This window comes from Narcine bancroftii, chromosome 5, assembly GCF_036971445.1.
Source record: "Narcine bancroftii isolate sNarBan1 chromosome 5, sNarBan1.hap1, whole genome shotgun sequence".
Taxonomy (NCBI): Eukaryota; Metazoa; Chordata; class Chondrichthyes; order Torpediniformes; family Narcinidae; genus Narcine; species Narcine bancroftii.
In genome coordinates, this window is record NC_091473.1 from 17,377,460 (window position 1) to 17,400,406 (window position 22,947).

General features: G+C 42.6%; 1 protein-coding gene across 1 annotated transcript in view; it reads left to right on the forward strand.

Annotated features, from left to right (window-relative positions):
- The window catches only part of LOC138765278 (uncharacterized), a 131,997-nt gene that overhangs the window by 22,593 nt on the left and 86,457 nt on the right, over positions 1–22,947 (forward strand). The window contains exons 4-6 of the mRNA XM_069942328.1: positions 17,879–17,978; positions 18,463–18,521; positions 22,627–22,657. Coding sequence (XP_069798429.1) covers positions 17,879–17,978; positions 18,463–18,521; positions 22,627–22,657 — 190 coding nt within the window. The remainder of the gene's footprint in view (positions 1–17,878; positions 17,979–18,462; positions 18,522–22,626; positions 22,658–22,947) is intronic.

Consider the following 22,947-nt stretch of genomic DNA (forward strand, 5'->3'; position numbering starts at 1 on the left):
CATTGCACAACTGCACACAGCACCCCTTCCACGGGTACACACAGCACCCCTTCTACAGCTACACACTGTGCCCCTTCCACGGCTACAAATTGCACCCCTTCCACGACTACACACTACACACCTTCCACGACTACACCCTGCACCTCTTCCACGACTACACACTGCACCCCTTCCACACCTGCACACTGCACCCCTTCCAAGACCACAAACTGCACCCCTTCCACGACTGCAAACTGCACCCCTTCAAGACCACAAACTGCACCCCTCCCATGACCACAAACTGCACCCATTCCATGACCACAAACTTCACTCCTTCACAGCTACGCACTACACTCCTTCTTCTGAGACTGTTTGGAATCTAAAAGGCCTGGGACCTTATCAAAGGCTTGTACAGGAGACCCTCTGTACAAATAAAAAATAAATATTTTATTTATCCCTGCGAATTGGATGATTTGACATTTTGCAACAATATTTTCTATTTGCAATATTGTAGGCAACTTGCTCCCAATCTTTCTTATGTCGGGTTAACACTCCTTTGTGTGTCTCCAAACTTTGAATGCCTTTGGATGAATTGTTAAACTGCTCTTGGTTAGATTGGATAGTTTAGATCCCAGAGTGTGGCAATGAAGGGTGATGGAGATCTCTTTCACCTCAACCAATATATCAGCTGGTCAAAACCACTGAGGAGCACATTCTCATGTGGAAATTATACCCCAGCGGAAGGTTTCCAGGTGTTTGGAGGGGCGGTAAAGACTATACTTTATATGGGTCGTCCTGCAGACTGGTTGGTTGAGTCTGGAAGTGTGTTAGGATCTGTAGTCACATACCTCAGGGTTCAGAGGCACAACTGTTAGGGTCTGTAGTCACATCTGCTAGGGTCCAGGTCAACATCTGCATGGGTCCGTTGTCAAATCTGTTGGAGACCGTAGTCACATCATTGAGGAACCTTTGATGTGTTCATAAGATCAGAAGTCGCTTCTGTCAGAAACCTTTCTCATTTAATTATTTCTGTGGTTAGTGTTTACTCATGTAATTGATGAATTCAAAGGGAATTTTAGGTAACTTTTTATGATGTTCAAGTATTTGTCAGCACTAGTTGTTGAGACCGTTTGGCCTGGAATATTTCACTGGGACTGTTGTCTCTCTGATCAGGTTTATTTGGATCTGTGACCTTGGTGTGTCTGTGATCAGGTTCAATGGGATCTGGGACTGGTCTGTCTATAGTCTGATTCACTGGGATCTGTGAACTTGGTCTGTCTTTGGTCAGGTTAACTGGGATCTGTGATCTTGGTCTGTCTGTAATCAGGTTCACTAGGATCTGTGACTTTGGTCTGCCTAGGATCAGGTTTACTGGGATCTGTGATGTTAGTCTGTCCATGGTCTGGTTCACTGGGATCTGTGACCTTGGTCTGTCTGTGGTTCGGTTCATTGCGATCTGTTATCTTGGTCTGTCCATGGTCAGGTTCACTGCGATCTGTGATCTTGGTCTGTCTGTAGTCCAGTTCAGTAGGGTCTGTGACTTTAGTCGGTCCATGGTCAGGTTCACTGCGATCTGTTATCTTGGTCTGTCCATGGTTATGTTCACTGCAATCTGTGATCTTGGTCTGTCTGTGGTCTGGTTCACTGGGATCTGTGACCTTGGTCTGTCTGTGGTCCGGTTCACTGCGATCTGTTATCTTGGTCTGTCCATGGTCAGGTTCACTGCGATCTGTGATCTTGGTCTGTCTGTGGTCCGGTTCACTAGGATATGTGACTTTAGTCTGTCTGTGGTCCAGTTCACTTGGATCTGTGATTTTGGTTTTCCTGTGATCTGGTTCACTGAGATCTGGGATATTGGTCTGTCTGTGAACAGGTTCACTGTGTTCTGTGACCTTGGTCTTGTTCACTTTGATCTGTGATCTTGGTGTTTCTGTGATCAAGTTTGTTGGGATCTTTGATCTTGGTCTGTCTGTGGTCCGGTTCACTAGGATCTGTGACCTTAGTCTGTCCATGATATGGTTCACTGAGATCTGTGATCTTGATCTATCTGTGGTCCAGTTCACTGGGAGCAGTGATCTTGGTCTGCCTGTGGTCAGGTTCACAGGGATTTGTGATCTTGATCTGTCTGTGGTCCGGTTCACTAGGATCTGTGACTTTAGTCTGTCCATGGTCTGGTTCACTGCAGTCTGTTATCTTGTTCTATCTGTGGTCTGGTTCACTGCAATGTGGGATCTTGGTCTGTCCATGGTCAGGTTCACTAGGATCTGGGATTTTGTCTGTCTGTGGTCCGGTTCACTAGGATCTGTGACTTTAGTTTGTCATGGTCTTGTTCACTGGGATCTGTGACCTTGGTCTTGTTCACTGCGACCTGTTATCTTGGTCTGTCCATGGTCAGGTTCACTGTGATCTGGGATTTTGTCTGTCTGTGGTCCGGTTCAGTAGGATATGTGACTTTAATCCGTCCATGGTCTGGTTCACTGGGATCTGTGACCTCGGTCTTGTTCACTGGGATCTGTGATCTTTATCTGTCCTTGGTCTTGTTCACTTTGATCTGTGATCTTGGTGTTTCTGTGATCAAGTTTGTTGGGATCTTTGATCTTGGTCTGTCTGTGGTCCGGTTCACTAGGATCTGTGACCTTAGTCTGTCCATGATATGGTTCACTGAGATCTGTGATCTTGATCTATCTGTGGTCCAGTTCACTGGGAGCAGTGATCTTGGTCTGCCTGTGGTCAGGTTCACAGGGATTTGTGATCTTGATCTGTCTGTGGTCCGGTTCACTAGGATCTGTGACTTTAGTCTGTCCATGGTCTGGTTCACTGCAGTCTGTTATCTTGTTCTATCTGTGGTCTGGTTCACTGCAATGTGGGATCTTGGTCTGTCCATGGTCAGGTTCACTAGGATCTGGGATTTTGTCTGTCTGTGGTCCGGTTCACTAGGATCTGTGACTTTAGTTTGTCATGGTCTTGTTCACTGGGATCTGTGACCTTGGTCTTGTTCACTGCGACCTGTTATCTTGGTCTGTCCATGGTCAGGTTCACTGTGATCTGGGATTTTGTCTGTCTGTGGTCCGGTTCAGTAGGATATGTGACTTTAATCCGTCCATGGTCTGGTTCACTGGGATCTGTGACCTCGGTCTTGTTCACTGGGATCTGTGATCTTTATCTGTCCGTGGTCAGGTTCACTGTGATCTGTGACCTTTGTCTGTCTGTGATCAGGTTCACTGGGATCTGTGACCTTGGTCTGTCTGTGGTGAGGTTCACTAGGATCTGTGACCTTAGTCTGTCCATGGTATGGTTCATTGAGATCTGTGATCTTGATCTATCTGTGGTCCAGTTCACTGGGAGCAGTGATCTTGGTCTGCCTGTGGTCAGGTTCACAGGGATTTGTGATCTTGATCTGTCTGTGGTCCGGTTCACTAGAATCTGTGACTTTAGTCTGTCCATGGTCTGGTTCACTGCAGTCTGTTATCTTGTTTTATCTGTTGTCCGGTTCACTGCGATGTGGGATCTTGGTCTGTCCATGGTCAGGTTCACTAGGATCTGGGATTTTGTCTGTCTGTGGTCCGGTTCACTAGGATCTGTGACTTTAGTTTGTCCATGGTCTTGTTCACTGGGATCTGTGTCCTTGGTCTTGTTCACTGCGACCTGTTATTTTGGTCTGTCCATGGTCAGGTTCACTGCGATCTGGGATTTTGTCTGTCTGTGATCCGGTTCAGTAGGATATGTGACTTTAATCTGTCCATGGTCTGGTTCACTGGGTTCTGTGACCTTGGTCTTGTTCACTGGGGTCTGTGATCTTTATCTGTCCATGGTCAGGTTCACTGTGATCTGTGACCTTTGTCTGTCTGTGATCAGGTTCACTGGGATCTGTGACCTTGGTCTTGTTCACTGGGATCTGTGATCTTTATCTGTCCATGGTCAGGTTCACTGTGATCTGTGACCTTTGTCTGTCTGTGATCAGGTTCCCTGGGATCTGTGACCTTGGTCTGTCTTTGGTCTGGTTCACTGGAATCTGTGAATTTGACCTGTCTGTGGTCCAGTTCACTTGATCTGTGATCTTGGCCTACCTGTTATCAGGTTTACTTGGATCTGTGATCTTGGTCTGTCTGTGATCAAGTTTACTGGGATCTGTATATTGGTCTGTCTGTGATCTGGTTCACTAGGATCTGTGATCTTGGTCTGTCTGTGGTCCGGTACACTGGGATCTGTGATCTTTGTCTGTCTGTGGTCTGGTTCACTAGGATCTGTGACCTTAGCCTGTCCATGGTCTGGTTCACTGAGGTCTGTGAACTTGGTCTATCTGTGGTCCGGTTCACTGGGATCAGTGATCTTGGTCTGTCTGTGGTCCAGTTCACTGGGATCAGTGATCTTGGTCTGTCTGTGGTCCAGTTCACTGGGATCTGGGATCTTGGTCTGGCTGGGGTCCATTTCACTAGGATCTGTGACCTTGGTCTGTCAATGGTCTGGTTCCATCAGATCTGTGATCTTGCTCTATCTGTGGTCTGGTTCACTGGGCTATGTGATCTTTATCTGTTCGTGGTCTGGTTCACTGTGATCTGTGACCTTGGTCTGTCTGTGGTCAAGTTTACTGGAATCTGTGACTTTGGTCTTTCTATGGTCCAGTTCACTTAGATCTGTGATCTTGACCTAACTGTGATCAGGTTCACTTGGATCTGTGTTCTTGACCTAACAATGATCAGGTTCACTTGGATTTGTGATCTTGGCCTGCCTGTGATCAGTTTCACTGGGATCTGTAAAATTGGACTGTCTGTGATCAGGTTCACTAGGATCTGTGACCTTAGTCTGTCCGTGGTCTGGTTCACTGGGATCTGTGATCATGGTCTGTCTGTGGTCCTGTTCACTGGGATCTGTGATCTTGGCTGTCTGTGGTCCGCTTCACTAGGATCTGTGACCTTAGTCTGTCCATGGTATGGTTCACTAGGATCTGTGACCTTAGCCTGTCCATGGTCTGGTTCACTGAGGTCTGTGAACTTGGTCTATCTGTGGTCCGGTTCACTGGGATCAGTGATCTTGGTCTGTCTGTGGTCCAGTTCACTGGGATCTGGGATCTTGGTCTGGCTGTGGTCCATTTCACTAGGATCTGTGACCTTGGTCTGTCAATGGTCTGGTTCCATCAGATCTGTGATCTTGCTCTATCTGTGGTCTGGTTCACTGGGCTATGTGATCTTTATCTGTTCGTGGTCTGGTTCACTGTGATCTGTGACCTTGGTCTGTCTGTGGTCAAGTTTACTGGAATCTGTGACTTTGGTCTTTCTATGGTCCAGTTCACTTAGATCTGTGATCTTGACCTAACTGTGATCAGGTTCACTTGGATCTGTGATCTTGACCTAACAATGATCAGGTTCACTTGGATTTGTGATCTTGGCCTGCCTGTGATCAGTTTCACTGGGATCTGTAAAATTGGACTGTCTGTGATCAGGTTCACTAGGATCTGTGACCTTAGTCTGTCCGTGGTCTGGTTCACTGGGATCTGTGATCATGGTCTGTCTGTGGTCCTGTTCACTGGGATCTGTGATCTTGGCTGTCTGTGGTCCGCTTCACTAGGATCTGTGACCTTAGTCTGTCCATGGTATGGTTCACTAGGATCTGTGACCTTAGCCTGTCCATGGTATAGTTCACTGAGATCTGTGATCTTGATCTATCTGTGGTCTGGTTCACTGGGATCAGTGATCTTGGTCTGTCTGTTGTCCTATTTACTGGGATCTGTGACCTTAGTCTGTCCATGGTCTTGTTCACTGAGATCTGTGATCTCGATCTATCTGTGGTCCGGTTCACTGGAATCAGTGATCTTGGTCTGCCTGTGGTCCATTTCACTACGATCTGTGACCTTGGTCTGTCAATGGTCTGGTTCCCTCGGATCTGTGATCAAGGTTTTCCTTTGATCAGGTTCACTGGGATCTGTGATCTTGGTCTGTCTGTGGTCATGTTCACTGGTATCTGTGAATTTGGTATGTATGTGGTCCAGTTCACTTGGATCTCTGATCTTGGTATGCCTGTGATCAGGTTCACTTGGATCTGTGATCTTTGTCTGCCTGTGATCAGTTCGCTAGGATCTGTTATCTTGGTCTGTCTGTGGTCCAGTTCACTAGGATCTGTGACCTTAGTCTGTCCGTGGCCTGGTTCACTGGATCTGTGATCTTGATCTAACTGTGGTTTGGTTCACTGTGATCAGTCTGTCAAGGCTGGTGACAATGTGCAGCCCTGCCAAGTTGAATGAGTAAATTTAAATGGTAAAGAAATCTGTCCATTTGTCACCACCATAGCATTCGGGTTCGTATATAAAGCCTTAACCCAACCAATAAAAAAAGGGCCAAATTTAAATTTCTCTAAATCTTTAAATAAAAAATCCCAGTCAACCCTATCAAAAGCTTTTTCTGCATCTAATGCAATCATCATAGGGTGGTTAGGTTGCTTTCAATATGTGTTGACCAAAGTAATTAATCGAAATATATTGTCTGATGCATTTCTATTCTTAATAAAACCTGTTTGATCAATATGTACCAATTTGGGTAAGTATTTAGCAAGTCTATTAGCTAATACTTTCGCTATAATTTGATAATCTACATTTAATAAAGAAATAGGTCTATATGAAGACACTTTTAATGGATCTCTATCTTTTTTTGGAATGACAGTTATTAAAGCACTTGAACATGATTCTGGTAACTTCTGATCTTCAGTAACTTGATTCAACACTTCTCCAAAAACATTAGAGAAATCATCATAAAAAAGTTTATAAAATTCCACAGGGAATCCATCATCCCCTGGGGACTTTCCATTAGGCATTTCCTGAATAGCTTCCTTAATTTCAAAATCTGTAATTGGAGATTCCAATTCCTGAACATCATTCCCATCTAATACCGGTATCTTTAATTTAGATAAGTAAGAGTCAATAGAACCATTATCCTGTTTCCCCTCAGAAGTATATAATTTTAGATAAAATGAATAAAACTGGTTGTTAATTTCCTGAGGTTTATAAGTAACTTTTGAATTCTTCTTAACAGCATTAATAGTCTAAGATGCCTGTTCAGCTTTCAATTGCCAGGCAAGTACCTTATGAGCTCTTTCCCCCAATTCATAATAACGTTGTTTAGATCAATTAATTAAGCTCTCAAACTGATAAGTTTGTAAAGTATTATAACATAATTTCAACCTCGCTAATACGGCTTTTTTTTATCTTTCTCTAACTCAGCAATCTGATTTTCTAACTCTAAACTTTCTGCCATATATTGTTTCTTAACTTTCATAGAATAACTAATAATCTTCCCCCTCAAATAAGCTTTTAAAGCGTCCCATATTACAAAATGACTTCACAGAATTAACATTCTCGGTCAAAAATAAAGAGATATGCTCTTTAACAAAAGTAACAAACTTTGTTTTTTTCAATAACATTGCATTAAACCTCCATCTAAACGACGGATGTACTACCTCCGAACTTTCACAAGAAAAAAGTAATAATGAATTATCTGATAATACTCTACTTTTATATTCAGCTCATAATACTCTAGTTGTAAATGTGCTGATACCAAAAATAAATCAGTTCTAGAAAACAAATCATGTCGTGAAGAGTAAAAAGAAAAATCTTCCTCTGTAGGATTAACTTTTCTTCAAATATCCACCAAATTTAAATCTTTCATTAACGCATTAATTTGTGTTTCCATCTTTGATTTCCTTATACTTTTTGGATTTCTGTCAAATAAAGGGTCCAGAACACAATTAAAATCACCACCAACTAAGACATTTTCATTAGCTTGAGTTAACAGTAAAAAAGCTTCTGAAATAAACTGCTCATCGTCTATATTAGGGGCACAAAGATTCAGCAAAGTCCAAGATTCAGCAAAAATTTTACAGTTCACTCTTAATACTCTGCCAGCATACCCCTCTGAAGATTCCAATTCAAATGGTAAATTTTTATGAATCAAAATCGCTACTCCTCTTGCCTGAGAATTAAAAGAAGAAAAAACATGACCAACCCAAACTCTTTTCAATTTCAAATGTTCTTTTTCAGTCAGATGTGTTTCTTGTAAAAAAGCAATATCAATTTTCATTTTTAAAATATAAGCCAATATTCTCTTTCTCTTTATTGGATTATTTAATCCCTGAACATTAAAAGTTGCAAAATCCAATTTAGACATCTTTTTAACTACTATAAAATAATGCTCCCCTCTATAATTCTTCAAAAAAAATGGAAAAAAAGAGGAGGAGTCACCTGATGGAGTAGTGGCCAGTAGGAGAATACCAGCCCTCTCCAGAAAAGAAGGAAAAAAGTGAAGAAAAAGCAAAGCCCCAGATACACAAATCACAACAAATAAAAAATAAAGGTGTGGAGGAAATGGCACCAAAGAAAGAAAATCCAAAAACAATGGGAAGAAAAGAAGAAGGAAAGACACTGGAGTAGAAAGGTGAAGGCCTTACCTGTGCGAAGAAGCAGGAACCCGCCGTAGAAAGAGGAGCCCACTCCCTGAGGTCAGTGGAAACCCCGCAGGGTCACGACCCACCGAACGCAGGACTGCAAAGATGGCTCACGGAGCCAAACAGAGGTGCGCAACCACGCATGCACACGACAAAGACAACACCGACGGGAGGGGGGACCAGCTGTGGAGTGAAACTCCACAGCACAAACAGCTGAGAAAGACCTGACAGCAGGGCTCCCAGTGGGAAGATACAGAAAATAACGGGAACGGGAGGGATGAGAATGAAAAAAGGAAACCAGAGACACAACAGATAACCAGCCCAGAAGAAGAGGACCAACATCAAGACACCATAAAAAAAAAATTCCCAACAAACTGAGACAAACAGCCCAATAAGAAAGTCAGAAGAGATACAGATACAAGGAAGAGAAGTAGAAGACACAAACTCTAGAGCAGACACAGAAGAAGAAGAAGGAGAACATCAAGCTCTGCACAGAGGAATAGAAGATAAAGGGAATGGACAGTACATAGATAACATTTTTTTTCAAGAATATATGGAAGTATTAAAAGAATGGCTGACATGAGAATTTAGTGAAATAAAAAGTTTGAAAAGTACAGAAGAAAAAGTGAGTGGATTAGAGCTGGTCATAGCAGAAATATGGAAAAGATTAGACAAGGTGGAAGAACGAGAAACAACTGTAGAAATGGAAGTGGATGACAAAAAGAAAATTGGAAGAAACTGATAAAAAAGTTAAGGAGTTGTTAGCTCAGAAGATGGATAAAATGGAAAACTATAATAGGAGAAACAATATAAAGATAGTGGGCCTTAAAGAAGATGAAGAAGGCAAAGATATGAAATAATTTATAAAAGAATGGATCCCCAAGGTCCTGGGAATGCCAGAAATCCAGGAAGGAATGTAAAAAGAAAGGGCACACAGAACATTACCCCCAAAATAACAGCCACAACAAAAACCAAGATCCATTTTAGTAAAATTCCTGAGATACACATCAAGAGAAAATATATTGGAGAAGGCAATGAAAAAAATGAGAGAAGACAAAAACCCACTGGAATACAAAGGTCAAAAATTTTTTTTCTACCCAGACACAAGTTTTGAGCTCCTGAAGAAAAGGAAGGAGTTTAACGCAGCAAAATCGATACTATAGAAGAAAGGCTATGAATTTATGTTAAGATATCCAGCGGTGCTTAAAATAGTTATCCTGGGGCAGCAAAGCAGACTGTTCTCGGATCCGGAGAAAGCACAAGAATTTGCAGAACGCCTGCAAAATAGAAGGAGAGATGAAGAAATGTAACAAGAACAAAGAACGACGACAAACTTCATATAAAGAAGAAAAATAATGTATAAGTAAGAACTAAGGAGGGGAAGAAAAGGGAAGAAAGGAAGTAAGGGGGGAATTAAGAGGGTGAGCTTTGTTATATGTGAAGATAAAAATCTTTTCTGGAGGGGGTTGGGTGGGAGAGAATAACAGTCACTGCAAAATCAGTTGACGCATGCGAGCGGGTTCGCAATCCAAATGGAGAGGGGAGTTGTGGTTGCCCGACAAGGGACAAGGGGCAACTCAGAGAGGGGGTGGGGTACATTTGGGGTTAAGGGAATTTTAGATGTGGGAATAGTGGAAATATTTTATGTTTTAGAAGTGTTGTCTTACAGTGCGTTCAAAAAAAGAAAACAGAAATGGATAAGGAAGAAAGGTGGTGATGAGGAAGCGGAAATGAGAGGTAAACAAAGTATGAAATGGCCATGTTGAACTATATGACTATAAATATTAACAGAATACATAACCAAATCAAAAGGAAGAGGCTGTTAAATTTACTGAAGAAAGAAAAAAATTGATATAACATTCGTGCAGGAAACACATCTAACTGAAGTGGAACACAAGAAATTAAGGAGAGACTGGGTAGGGCTCATAACGGCAGCATCATATAATTCAAAAACCAGAAGAGTAGCTATATTAATCAATAAAAATGTACCAATCAAAATAGAGGAGGAAATAATAGATCCAGCAGGGAGGTCTGTAATGATAAAGTGTCAGATATATTCAGAATTTTGGAATTAGCTCAATGTATATGCACCGAATGAAGAGGATCAAAAATTTATGCAAGATATCTTTTTGAAGATTGCAGATACGCAGGGAATATACTGATAGGAGGGGACTTTAACCTTAATTTGGACTAAAAGATGGATAAAACTGGAAAAAAGACTGGCAGAAAGAACAGTAACCAAATTTATGGTTAAATCGATGCAGGAAATGCAACTTTTGGATATATGGAGGAGACAACACCCAAAGGAGAAGGAATACTCATATTATTCGGGTAGACATAAAACATACTCAAGGATAGACCTGTTCCTGTTGTCAGCCCACGTCCAAGGGAGAGTTAGAAAAACGGAATATAAAGCTAGATTGTTATTGGATCACTCACCCCTGTTATTAGCAATAGAGCTGGAGGACATCCCACCGAGAATGTATAGATGGAGATTAAACTCGATACTACTTAAAAGACAGGATTTTAGAGAATTAATTGAGCGACAAATTAAAATGTACTTTGAAATAAATACGGAATCAGTGAAAGATAAATTTATACTATGGGATGCAATGAAAGCGTTTATCAGAGGGTAGTTAATAATTATGTAACTAAGATGAAGAAGGACTACAATCGGGAAATAGAACAGCTGGAAAGGGAAATAGCAAGTACAGAAAAAAATTAGCAACAAGGGAAGATACAACAAAAAGAAGAGAATTGGCGGTCAAAAAAATAAAATATGAAACACTACAAACGTACAAGGTGGAGAAGAACATAATGAAGACAAAACAGAAGTATTATGAGCTAGGAGAAAAAATGCACAAAATACTAGCTTGGGAGCTTAAAACAGAACAAACTAAAATAACAGTATTGGCATCAAGGGAAAAGGACAAACAAATTACATATAACCCACCGAGATCAATGAAAACTTCAAGGAATTCTACGAGCAATAATATCAAACTGAGAACGAAGGGAAAGAAGACAAAATAGATGAGTTTCTAGCTAAAATTGAACTACTGAAATTGCAAGAAGTGGAGCAAAACAAATTAATAAAATTTGAAATAGAGGAAATGAAGGATATATTAAAAAAACTACCGAACAATAAAATGCCGGGAGAGGACGGACTCCCAATAGAATTCTATAAAACATTTTAAGACTTATTAATTCCTCCTCTCCTGGAAGTAATGAACCAGATTGAAGAAACACAAAACATGCCAAATTCATGCAAAATAGCAATAATTACAGTAATACCAAAGATGGGGAAAGATCCACTAACACCAGCATCATATAGACCAATATCTCTACTCAACACAGATTATAAGATAATAGCTAAACTATTAGCAAACAGATTGACTGACTGTGTACCAAAAATAGTAAAACTAGATCAAACTGGATTTATTAAGAAAAGACGAACAACGGACAATATCTGTAAGTTCATTAACTTAATCCATGCAGTACAAGGAAACAAGACGCCAACAGTGGCAGTTGCCTTAGACGCAGAGAAAGCCTTTGACAGAGTGGAATGGAATTATTTATTCAAAGTACTACAGAGGTTTAACCTACCAGAGAAATATAGTAAATGGATTAAAGCATTATATAAGGGACCATTGGCGAAGGTGACAGTAAATGGATATATATCAAACCAATTTAAATTAAGCAGGTCAACTAGGCAGGGATGTCCACTATCTCCCTCACTGTTTGCGTTAGCTATAGAACCCTTGGCAGAACTGATAAGAACAGAAAATAAAATAAGAGGGATAAAAATAAAAGAGAAGGAATATGAAATCAGTCTATTTGCAGATGACATCATAGTATACTTAACAAAACCAGAATTATCAATAAAAGAATTTCATAAGAAATTGAAGGAATATGGAGAAGTATCGGGGTACAAGATCAACGCAAATAAAAGTGAAGCAATGCCAATGAATAATGCGGATTTCACAAAGTTTAAGAAAGAATCACCATTTAAATGGCAAACACAAGCAATCCGATCTAGGCCATCTATACAAATTAAATAATCAGCCACTAATGAAGAAATTACAAGATGACTTAGAACATTGGAAACATTTACCACTAACACTGATAGGAAGGGTAAATTGCATTAAAATTAATATCTTCTCAAGAATACAATACCTATTTCAATTGTTACCAATTCACTTAACAGAGAAATTCTTCAATGAGCTAAAGAAAATAATAAGAAAATTCTTATGGAGGGGGGGGGGAGGAACCGAGGATAGTGCTAGATAAATTAACAGAATGGTACAAACAAGGGGGCTTACAGCTACCAAACTTTAAGAATTATTATAGAGCAGCACAATTAAGATACCTATCAGATTTTTATCAAACAAGGGAAAAACCTGATTGGACCAGATTAGAGCTAGATAAAATAGGGGACAAGGTACCTGAACATATACTATATAAGTGGGATGAAAAGCTGGTGCAACATGGGAATTCACCAGCACTGCACCATCTGCTCAACATTTGGAAGAAGATTCACGTAGAAAGGAATAAAAAAAATTATCAACTACCAAAATTAATATTGACGCAAAATCAACTAATCCCCTTCACAATAGATAACCTTTCCTTTAGAGAATGGGAGAGAAAAGGGATCAAAGGAATAGAAAATTGTTTTTCAGGAAATAAATTATTATCTTTTTAACAAATGAAGTGCAAATATGGTATAACTCATGGTACAATGTTTGCATACCACCAACTGAAAACCTACTTGAAGGACAAATTGGGAAGCAGACTGAGGTTACCAGAGGAAGCAGTTTTGAATATGTGATTACAGACACAATGATAATTAAAATATTTATAACAAACATGTACATCAAACTGCAAGAGAAAGAGAACGATGAAATAATCTGTAAACCCAAACAAAAGTGGGAACAAGATCTAAACGTAAATTTAAAGAATGAAACATGGGAAAAGTAACTATGAGAAATACAATAAACACGAGGTTACGCATGATACAATATAATTGGTTACACAGGCTATACACCACGCCCCAAAAGTTAAATAAATGGGACCCAACCAACAGTATCAGATAGATGTTTTTGCTGTAAGAAGGGAATGGGAACAACAGTACATGCAATTTGGGCATGTGAGAAAGTGGAAAAGTTTTGGGAAGATCTAAATCAGGTATTAAATAAAATCACAAAAAGCAACATACCAAAAAATACAGAGATCTTTCTTCTAAGTAATATAAAAAGTAAAGAACTTGGCCTCAATTTGGATGGAGCACAAAAAAGATTTATTATGATAGCCTTAGCTGTAGCAAAAAAATGTATTTTGTCAACCTGCAAATCAGAAGATAGCCTGAGAATACAGCGATGGTACATAGAAATGAATAAATGTATTCCATTTGAAAAAATAACATATAATTTAAGAAATAACATCACAGTATTCTAACAAATTTGGGAACTGTACATGGGACACAACAGAGAAGTCCTACCGCGGACCTCCACCGCCTAAAATGACAGAAGGAGAAGAAGGTGAAATGAACTGACCCAGTATGTAAAAGTAGAAGACACCAATTTCTTTTTATTTTCATTGTGTGATGACATTGTTTAATGGGTTTAATGTATCATATATGTTAAACGTTTAGTGGGTGGGGAGGGGGGTGGGAAGGAGGGAGGGAATGGAGGGGAGAAAAGGGGAGAAAATGACACTATGTATATTCAAGAGGGAAAGGTTTATGTAGTTCATAGTGTGAAAAATAAAAAAAAATTTTAAAAATGGGAAAGAAAAAAAAACCCTCAAAAAAAAACACAGAAACACACAAAAAAAGCCACCCAAAGGCAGTAATACCCTAATAATCTGGGTGTGGTCAACCCACTAGTGGCAGATGACTATCAAAGTTTTCAGTGTCATCCACCCCACCAACCAGATACATATTTATTATTTAATTAAACACAATCAAATATAGTCCATATATTCAACCCAATGATTCCAAACTCAACGACTGCTCCGGATCTTGAACATCAAGAAGAGTTTGTGGCAACTCTTCTTTCTTTCCATTCTTTCCATACTTTCCATTCTTTGCATACCCATTTCCATTTCCCCTCCTCTTAGGAGACAATGGGGGAGAATGCCCATTTCTTCGCAGTTCCGGCAAAAAATTAGCAAAAGCCAAAGCATCATGATCATTCTCAAAGAATTGAGATTGAACATTTTCATAAAAAACCTTCAAAATTGCAGGATAATGAAAAGCAAACTTGTAGCCCTTTCGCCACAAAACATCTTTAGCCGTATTAAATTCTTGTCGCCTTCTAATAACTTCGGCTCAAATCGGCATTAAAAAAAACTCTGTTATTTTGAACCATTAATGGAGACTGACTCTGCCGTGCTTTCTGTATCACATTCATAGAATCATTTCCCTGTCTTGGTATTTTAAACAATGAACCAAGACTGCCCTCGATGTTTGTTCTGGAAGTGGTTTTCTTCTCAGAGCTCTATGAGCCCGATCCAATTCCAAGCCTTCAGGAAAAAGCTCTTTACCCAACACCTCTGGGATCCAATGCTTAAAAATTTTTATATGATCGGAACCTTCAATGTCTTCTGGAAGACCAACTATTTTCACATTATTCCTTCAGCTTTGATTTTCCAACGAATCAATCTTCTTCAATAAGTCTCTTCTTTGAATCCCCCAATCTACAAAAGAACCTTCCACTTTTTCCATTTTTTCTCTATTATGATCCACATGATTTTGACACTCAGAAAAGGCTGTTTCAATTTTCTTAAAATTATCTTGCACAGTATCGACTGATTTTATACATCTATTAATATCACTTTTAACTACAGTCATTTCCTGTTTCATAGTTGACATTTCATCACACAGGGTATTTATTTTTATTTTCATGTCCATAAATCCTTGATTCATCTGAGTTGATATTTGTTTTGACATATTGTCCATTTGACAAGCAATCTCTTCCAAAACAGTAAACATTGAATCCATTCCAGATTCCACCTCCACTTTTTGAGGTCTACCTCATTTAACTATAGGCTCCCCCTCCTGGACAAATTCCAATAAGGTAAGTTCCTCTTCCTCAGTCACCGTAAATCCTTTAGCTGAACGGCTGTGGGTCTGGACACCCGACGCCGGCACCCCAACCTCTTCGGGATGTTGGCGTTTGGGCTCCCCCACAGCCCATATTTTGTCCAGCAATTCTCGGACCCGGGATGCCCCACGCAAGCCAGGCAAAGCCGCCGGACGCCCAGCAAGGTCACAGGTTCACGGGTCCCCTTGTCGGCCATGCCACCCGCGCGCACGGCTTTGCGTGAATGCGGGTCGGCAATGGCCGAACTCACCAAAGTGTCGGCGCCATCTTGCGGAGGCAGGATCGGCGCCGAGATCAAACTCGAATGGGCTGGAGTCCTCTGAGGCTTGGAGGCTCCCAACGACGATTCTGTAGATTCAGCTATGCAGGTAGGCCTCAGTTCTTTCGCACTTTCATATGGTAATTTTTTCTGAAGTTGAAGTTTAGATTTTTTCACATTAATTGCCATAATAAATCACTGTTATTTAAACAACTGTAAATATTGTTTTTTTATGCTTTTTTAAAACAGGGTATTTAGTAATCCAGCTGGGGAAAGGTGGAATACACATCTTTCTTCTATGCCATCTTGCCACGCCCTCCCTTTTTTTACCACATCCCCCTATGGTCTGGTTCACTGGGATTTGGGATCTTGGTCTGTCTGTGATCCGGTTCACTGGGATCTGTGATCTTTGTCTGCCTGTGGTCAGGTTCACTGGGATGTGTGATATTGGTCTGTCTGTGATCAGGTTCACTGGGATCTGTGATCTTGGTCTGTCTGTGGTCCGGTTCACTAGGATCTGTGACTTTAGTCTGTCCATGGTCTGGTTCACTATAGTCTGTTATCTTGGTCTGTCTGTGGTCAGGTTCACTGCGATCTGTTATCTTGGTCTGTCCATGGTTAGGTTCACTGCAATCTGTGACCTTGATCTGTCTGTGATCAGGTTTACTGGGATCTGTGACCTTGGTTTGTCTGTGATCAGGTTCACTAGGATCTGTGATCTTGGTCTGTCTATGGTCAGGTTCACTGGGATCTGTGACCTTGGTCTGTTCATAGACGGGTTCGCTGGGATCTGTGACCTTGGGCTGACTGTGGTTAGGTTCACTGGAATTTGAGACCTTGGTCTGTCCATAGACAGTTTCGCTGGGATAGAAGACAGAACATAGTAAATTACAGGGGAGTACAGGCTCTTCGGCCAACCTATGTAAACTTACTCCATAATATTCTGACACCTTTGGAATTTTCCACCAAGAGGCTCAGCCACTGTTGTTGGCAAATACTGAGGTCAGGGATATGAGTAAGTTTGCACTGGAGTAGAATTTCTTGATTTTATCCTGTTGCCCAACTAAAACACAGGATCAACATTGTTTAGTGTTTGAAGATTTGTGGCTTTGTACATTACTTGTACAAAGAGAGAGAGGTAAGTGTAACACACTTGGGTATCTCATCAGGTCATGTAGCATCCATAAAAAGTAAATGTTAACCAATGCTTCAGACCTGTGCCCTTTGTCAAGAATGAAGAAAATCAGGTAGATATCTGTATAAGTGGGGGACGGGAGAGGAGGGAGGATGAGACAGTCGGAGGAGCACAGGCTAACAGGTGAAGGGTCATAGGTGGATACAGATGACAACTTAGAAGAGAAAGCTGAGAAGTGATGGGGGATAGGGTAGCTCTCTGACAGGAGAGGGAAGAGAGCAGGAGCTAGAGGTAAGTACACAGAGGGGTGGGGAAAGAGACTCGGGGTTGGAAGTTAGCCAAAATCTGAAGTTGGCATTGATGCTGTCTGGTTGAAGCTTGCTGAGACTGAAAATACCTTCACCTAGTGAGTTTAGTTCCTCTTCCACTGGGTAATCTGTTGGGGGCAACTGGTCAGTCATTTCATGCATTTGACCTGGAGCTCAGAGCCAGATGTTGCTGGTTTCCAGCCAGCTGTCGTCCCAGTCAGGGTGGTGTTCCACAAAGAGGGAATCTACAGTGGAAACAGGAAAGGGTTTCCCGGTTAGTGGAGATTCCAGAATCAGGAGTCGTAAGTGAGGATAAGACTGGAAGTGAGATCAGGAGAATGCCGTTTCCAAGAGAGTGGAATTCTTCACTAGAAACTCAAGAAACAAACTGGGGAAGGGTTAGGTTAATATGTATTGCAGAATGCCAAAGAAATCAGGGATTTGGGGAAAGAGGGATGGGGTTGTGCAGCTGATCTGTCACGAACACTTTCAGTTGTGCATCCTCTCGGACAGTGTTCCTTCCGAGAGCTGGTATGAGTCTACCACCCAGAGGGGTTCCTGTTCTCAAATGTGGTGCACACATGCTTTCAATAATTGGGGGAGTGGGTGGGGGGAGAGTTGGCAGGACAGGTTGGGATAGTGTTGACTTCAGTCTCTTTTGCTCTAGAGTTCACTGTGAGGTCATGATGGAGAATCGGCACAGTGATGAGTTGGTCTCCAGTGAGCAGTCAGCAAGCAGCTCCGGGTCTGAGGACCTGACCACACAGGTAAAGAACCTTCCCTGATGCTGGGAGAACCGGCTCTGTCCAATATTTCCTGGCACTGAGGGTTCCAGCTCTATCCCAACATTCCTTGGTACTGGAAGTCCCAGCTCCATCCCACATCGCCTTGTACTGGTGGACACAGTTCTGCCCTGATGTCTCCTGGGATTGCGGGGGGTGGTGGGGGGGGTGGTGGTCCCAGCTCTGTTCTAACATTCCCTGATATTGGAGGTGTCTGATCCCAGCTCTGTCCCTACATTCCCTGGTATTGAAGGAGAGGTGATCTCAGCTCTGTTCTGGCATTCTGATCCCAGCTCTGTCCTGACAATCCCTTAGATAGGAGCTCCCATCTCTGTCTTGACATTACCTGGTACTAGGGGACACTGCACTGTCCCCCTCTGTCGGGAGGAGATTGCTGATGTTTTGTTCACCCTTGCTGTTTGCCAACAATCTCTGGAGGTGTCACTTAATGATTCTCCCACTCTTGCAGAGAAACACAGAAACCGAAGCATATCGCATTATCAAAATGATGACCACTTCGGAGAGATTGTAAGTACATCTCCCGAACCCTTGGGACAGGGTGTGGAGACAGGCACCTGCATACAGAGAGAATGTAGGCTCATTTACTCAATTACAGAGAGTGAGTGTGAGATCACTCCTCAATTATATGGGGGGGGGGGGGGGGAGAGAGAGAGAGAGAGAGAGAGAGAGAGAGAGAGAGAGAGAGAGAGAGAGAGAAAGAGTGAGTAGGGTCATTGATTAGAGAGAGAGAGAGAGTAGGGTCATCTCCTCAACTACAGAGAGTGAGTGAGAGTGCAGGGTTATCACCTTAACCACAGAGAGAGAGTATTTCCGGTCACTCTTCAACTATAGAGATAGAGTAGGGTCATTTCCTCAATTACAGAGAGTGAATATGGGATCACTCCTCAATTATAGGGGGTGTGGGGGAGAGAGAGTGTAGGCTCACTCTTAATTTAGAGAGAGAGAGAGAGAGAGTAGGGTCATCTCCTCAACTACAGAGAGAGAGAGTGAAGGGTCACTCCAACTACAGGGAGAGAGTGTGTAGGGTTATTCCAACTACAGAGAGAGAGTGTGTAGGGTTACTTCTACAGAGAGAGAGAGAGAGAGAGAGAGAGAGAGAGAGAAGGTGTGTGTAGGGTCATTCCAACGACAGAGAGAGAGAGTAGAGTTATTCCAACTACAGAAAGAGAGGAGAGAGAGAGAGAGAGAGAGAGAGAGAGTGTAGGATCACTCCAACTACAGAGAGAGAGGGTGTAGGGTCACTCCAACTACAGAGAGAGAGAGTAGGTCACTCCAACTACAGAGAGAGAGTGTAGGGTCACTCCAACTAGAGAGAGAGAGAGTAGGGTCACTCCAACTAAGAGAGAGAGAGTGTAGGGTCATTCCAACTAGAGAGAGAGAGAGAGTGTAGGGTCACACCAACTACAGAGAGAGAGTGCAGGTTCATTCCAACTACAGAGAGAGAGTGGGGTCATTCCAACTACAGAGAGAGAGAGAGAGAGAGAGAGAGAGAGAGAGAGAGAGTGTAGGGTTATTCCAACTACAGAGAGAGAGAGAGAGAGAGAGTAGGGTCTCTCCAACTACACAGAGAGAGAGAGAGTGTAGGGTCACTCCAACTACAGAGAGAGAGAGTAGGGTCACTCCAACAACAGAGAGAGAGAGAGAGAGAGAGAGAGAGAGAGTGTAGGGTCACTCCAACAACAGAGAGAGAGAGAGAAAGAGTGAAGGGTCACTCCAACTACAGAAAGAGAGAGAGAGAGAGAGTAGGGTCACTCCAACTACACAGAGAGAGAGAGTGTAGGGTCACTCCAACTACACAGAGAGAGAGTGTAGGGTCACTCCAACTACACAGAGAGAGAGAGAGTGTAGGGTCATTCCAACTACAGAGAGAGAGAGTAGAGTTATCCCAACTACAGAAAGAGAGTGAGAGAGAGTGTAGGGTCATTGCAACTACAGAGAGAGAGAGCGAGAGAGAGTGTAGGGTTACTCCAACTACAGAGAGAGAGAGAGAGTGTAGGATCATTCCAACTACAGAGAGAGAGGGTGTAGGGTCACTCCAACTACAGAGAGAGAGAGTAGGTCACTCCAACAACAGAGAGAGAGAGAGTGTAGGGTCACTCCAACTACAGAGAGAGAGAGTGTAGGGTCACTCCAACCTCACAGAGAGAGAGTGTAAGTTCACTTCAACTACAGAGAGAGAGAGAGAGAGAGAGAGAGAGAGTGTAGCTCACTTCTACAGAGAGAGAGAGAGAGTGTAGGTCACTTCTACAGAGAGAGAGAGAGAGAGAGGGAGAGAGTATAGGGTCACCAACTACAGAGACAGTGAGTGCAGGATTATCTCCTCAGCTACAGAGAGAGTGAATGCAGGGTCATCTCCTCAACTACAGAGAGAGTGAGTGTCAGGTAATCTCCTTAACTGTTGGAGTTCAGGACCATCTCCTTAACTAGAGAGAGAGAGAGAGAGAGAGAGAGAGAGAGAGAGTAGGATCATCACCTTCACTGCAAAGAGAGAGAGTGTGTAGGGCCATCTCCTCGGTGGGGGAGGGGGGGTGTGCAGGGCCAGATTAACATAATAGCGAGTGTAGCATATTCTACCCACCCCAGATTTTCAAGGCCCCCCCCACATTTATGTACTATGAATTCTGAAAAACCTTTTCATTTTCATCTTTGTGCAGCAGCTATGAGATACCACACTGATAATCTGAGTTAATAACCCTGAATAAAGGTGATAATAGACTAAAATCGCTCACCTTAAAGGAGGTGCCAGTCCTTGCCTCGCTTGACTGCCTCACTCCTAGCCCTGGCTGTCTATTACTCCTCACTCCTCCATCTAACTCTTGATGCAGCTGCAGGGGTGCAATGTTGCCAGTGTTCACTGGAGTGCCTGTCCGGCATTGGTCGGGCCGCTTTGCGGCTGGCCCACAGCTCACAGCGACGGCTCAATGCAGGATCAATTACCATCTTCGTTACCCATAATCCCCATGCAGATGGAACCACTCTGCCAGCGCTAGGGAAACAGAGCGGTTCTAAGTGCTTGGGGGATGATGGGTAACAAAGACAGCCATTTTGTTTTAACAAAATGTGTAAATAAGTTTTAACAGGGGAGGAGGTGCAATTTCAGTGCTTGTCATAGGCAGTATGATCCCTGGATCGCCACTGGTAATCACTGAAAATAAAATAAAGCTAGCATAATTTTATTAAGAATAATGAAGACTATTTCAAACTTACCAAAACAGACATGCAGGGTCTGTGTCAGAAACTGTCTCTGGGGTAGGGGGGTGGGTGCCACAGTCACATTTCCCTTTCATTGTGCATGCACCAGTCGGCATTTGGTACACTGCCATCACACTTCCCCCTCACCGCGCATGTGGCAGCCAGCATTCTTTAGGACTGTGTATGTGCCAACCGGCATAAATTAGGACCCCTTCAAAATAAATGCCACAGTACCCACAATACCTTAATTCAGCACTAATGCAGGATCATTTCCTTAACTACAGAGAGAGAGTAGGGTCATCTCCTTAACTACAGGGAGAGTGTAGGGTCATCTCCTTAACTAGAGAGAGAGTAGGGTAATCCCCTTAACTACAGGGAGAGTGTGGGGTAATCTCCTTAACTACAGAGAGTGTGTGTGGAAATGTGTGAGAGACATGGAGTGCACATGTGCGTCTGTGTGTGTGTGTGTCAGAAACAGGGAATGTGTCAGAGAGATTGTTTTAATGTTTGGGTGAAAGAGATACTGTGAGTGAGTGTGAGAGGGTGGATGTGTGAGAGATTGTGATTAAAAGAGTACATGTTTCTAACTACAGAGAGGGGTACACGTCTGACTACAGAGAGGGGTACACATCTGTAACTACAGAGAGGGGTACATGTCTGTAACTACAGAGAGAGGTACACGTCTGTAACTACAGAGAGGGGTACATGTCTGACTACAGAGAGGGGTACACATCTGTAACTACAGAGAGGGATACATGTCTGACTACAGAGAGGGGTACACGTCTGTAACTGCAGAGAGGGGTACATGTCTGTAACTACAGAGAGAGGTACACGTCTGTAACTACAGAGAGGGGTACACGTCTGACTACAGAGAGGGGTACACATCTGTAACTACAGAGAGGGGTACATGTCTGTAACTACAGAGAGAGGTACACGTCTGTAACTACAGAGAGGGGTACATGTCTGACTACAGAGAGGGGTACACATCTGTAACTACAGAGAGGGGTACATGTCTGTAACTACAGAGAGAGGTACACGTCTGTAACTACAGAGAGGGGTACATGTCTGTAACTACAGAGAGGGGTACACGTCTGTAACTATAGAGAGGGGTACATGTCTGTAACTACAGAGAGGGATACATGTCTGAATACAGAGAGGGGTGCACATCTGTAACTGCAGAGAGAGCTACATGTCCCTTCCTGTGGAGTAATGAAGTCTGTGACCATATTGAGTTGCTTTGTTCTGCTGCTGCAGGACTGGGGTGTACCCATTTGGCATTGTGGTTGTCAGAGGTACTGCCGATATTCGACTGCAATTTCCTGTGTCCCAAGACTGTAGTCTGTCTGACCTGTGCTACCTTGCCTGTTGAACATGTGACCACCTAATCTTTGACATTCTCTCCTTTCTCTCCTCGCCATAGGTTTGTGCATTTTCTGGAGGAGCTCCTGTCGGTGAGTGGCCCTTGTCCTTGGTACCGGGAGGGAGTGGTGCAGGAGGCAGTGTGTCTGTGGTGCCCCGCTGTGGGTGTGGCTTCAGATGATGGCGACAGGACTGGGCTTTCATGACCCTGTCCGCAGAAGAGATGGCTTGACCCATTACCCTTTTCGTTGCAGAGATAGTTTGACCCATGACCCTGTCCACTGTTGAGACTGTTTGACTGTGACTCTGTGTAGCTGAGACCATTTAATCCCTGATCCTGTCTGCAGCTGAGACTCTTTGACCAATGAACCTGTCAGCAGCA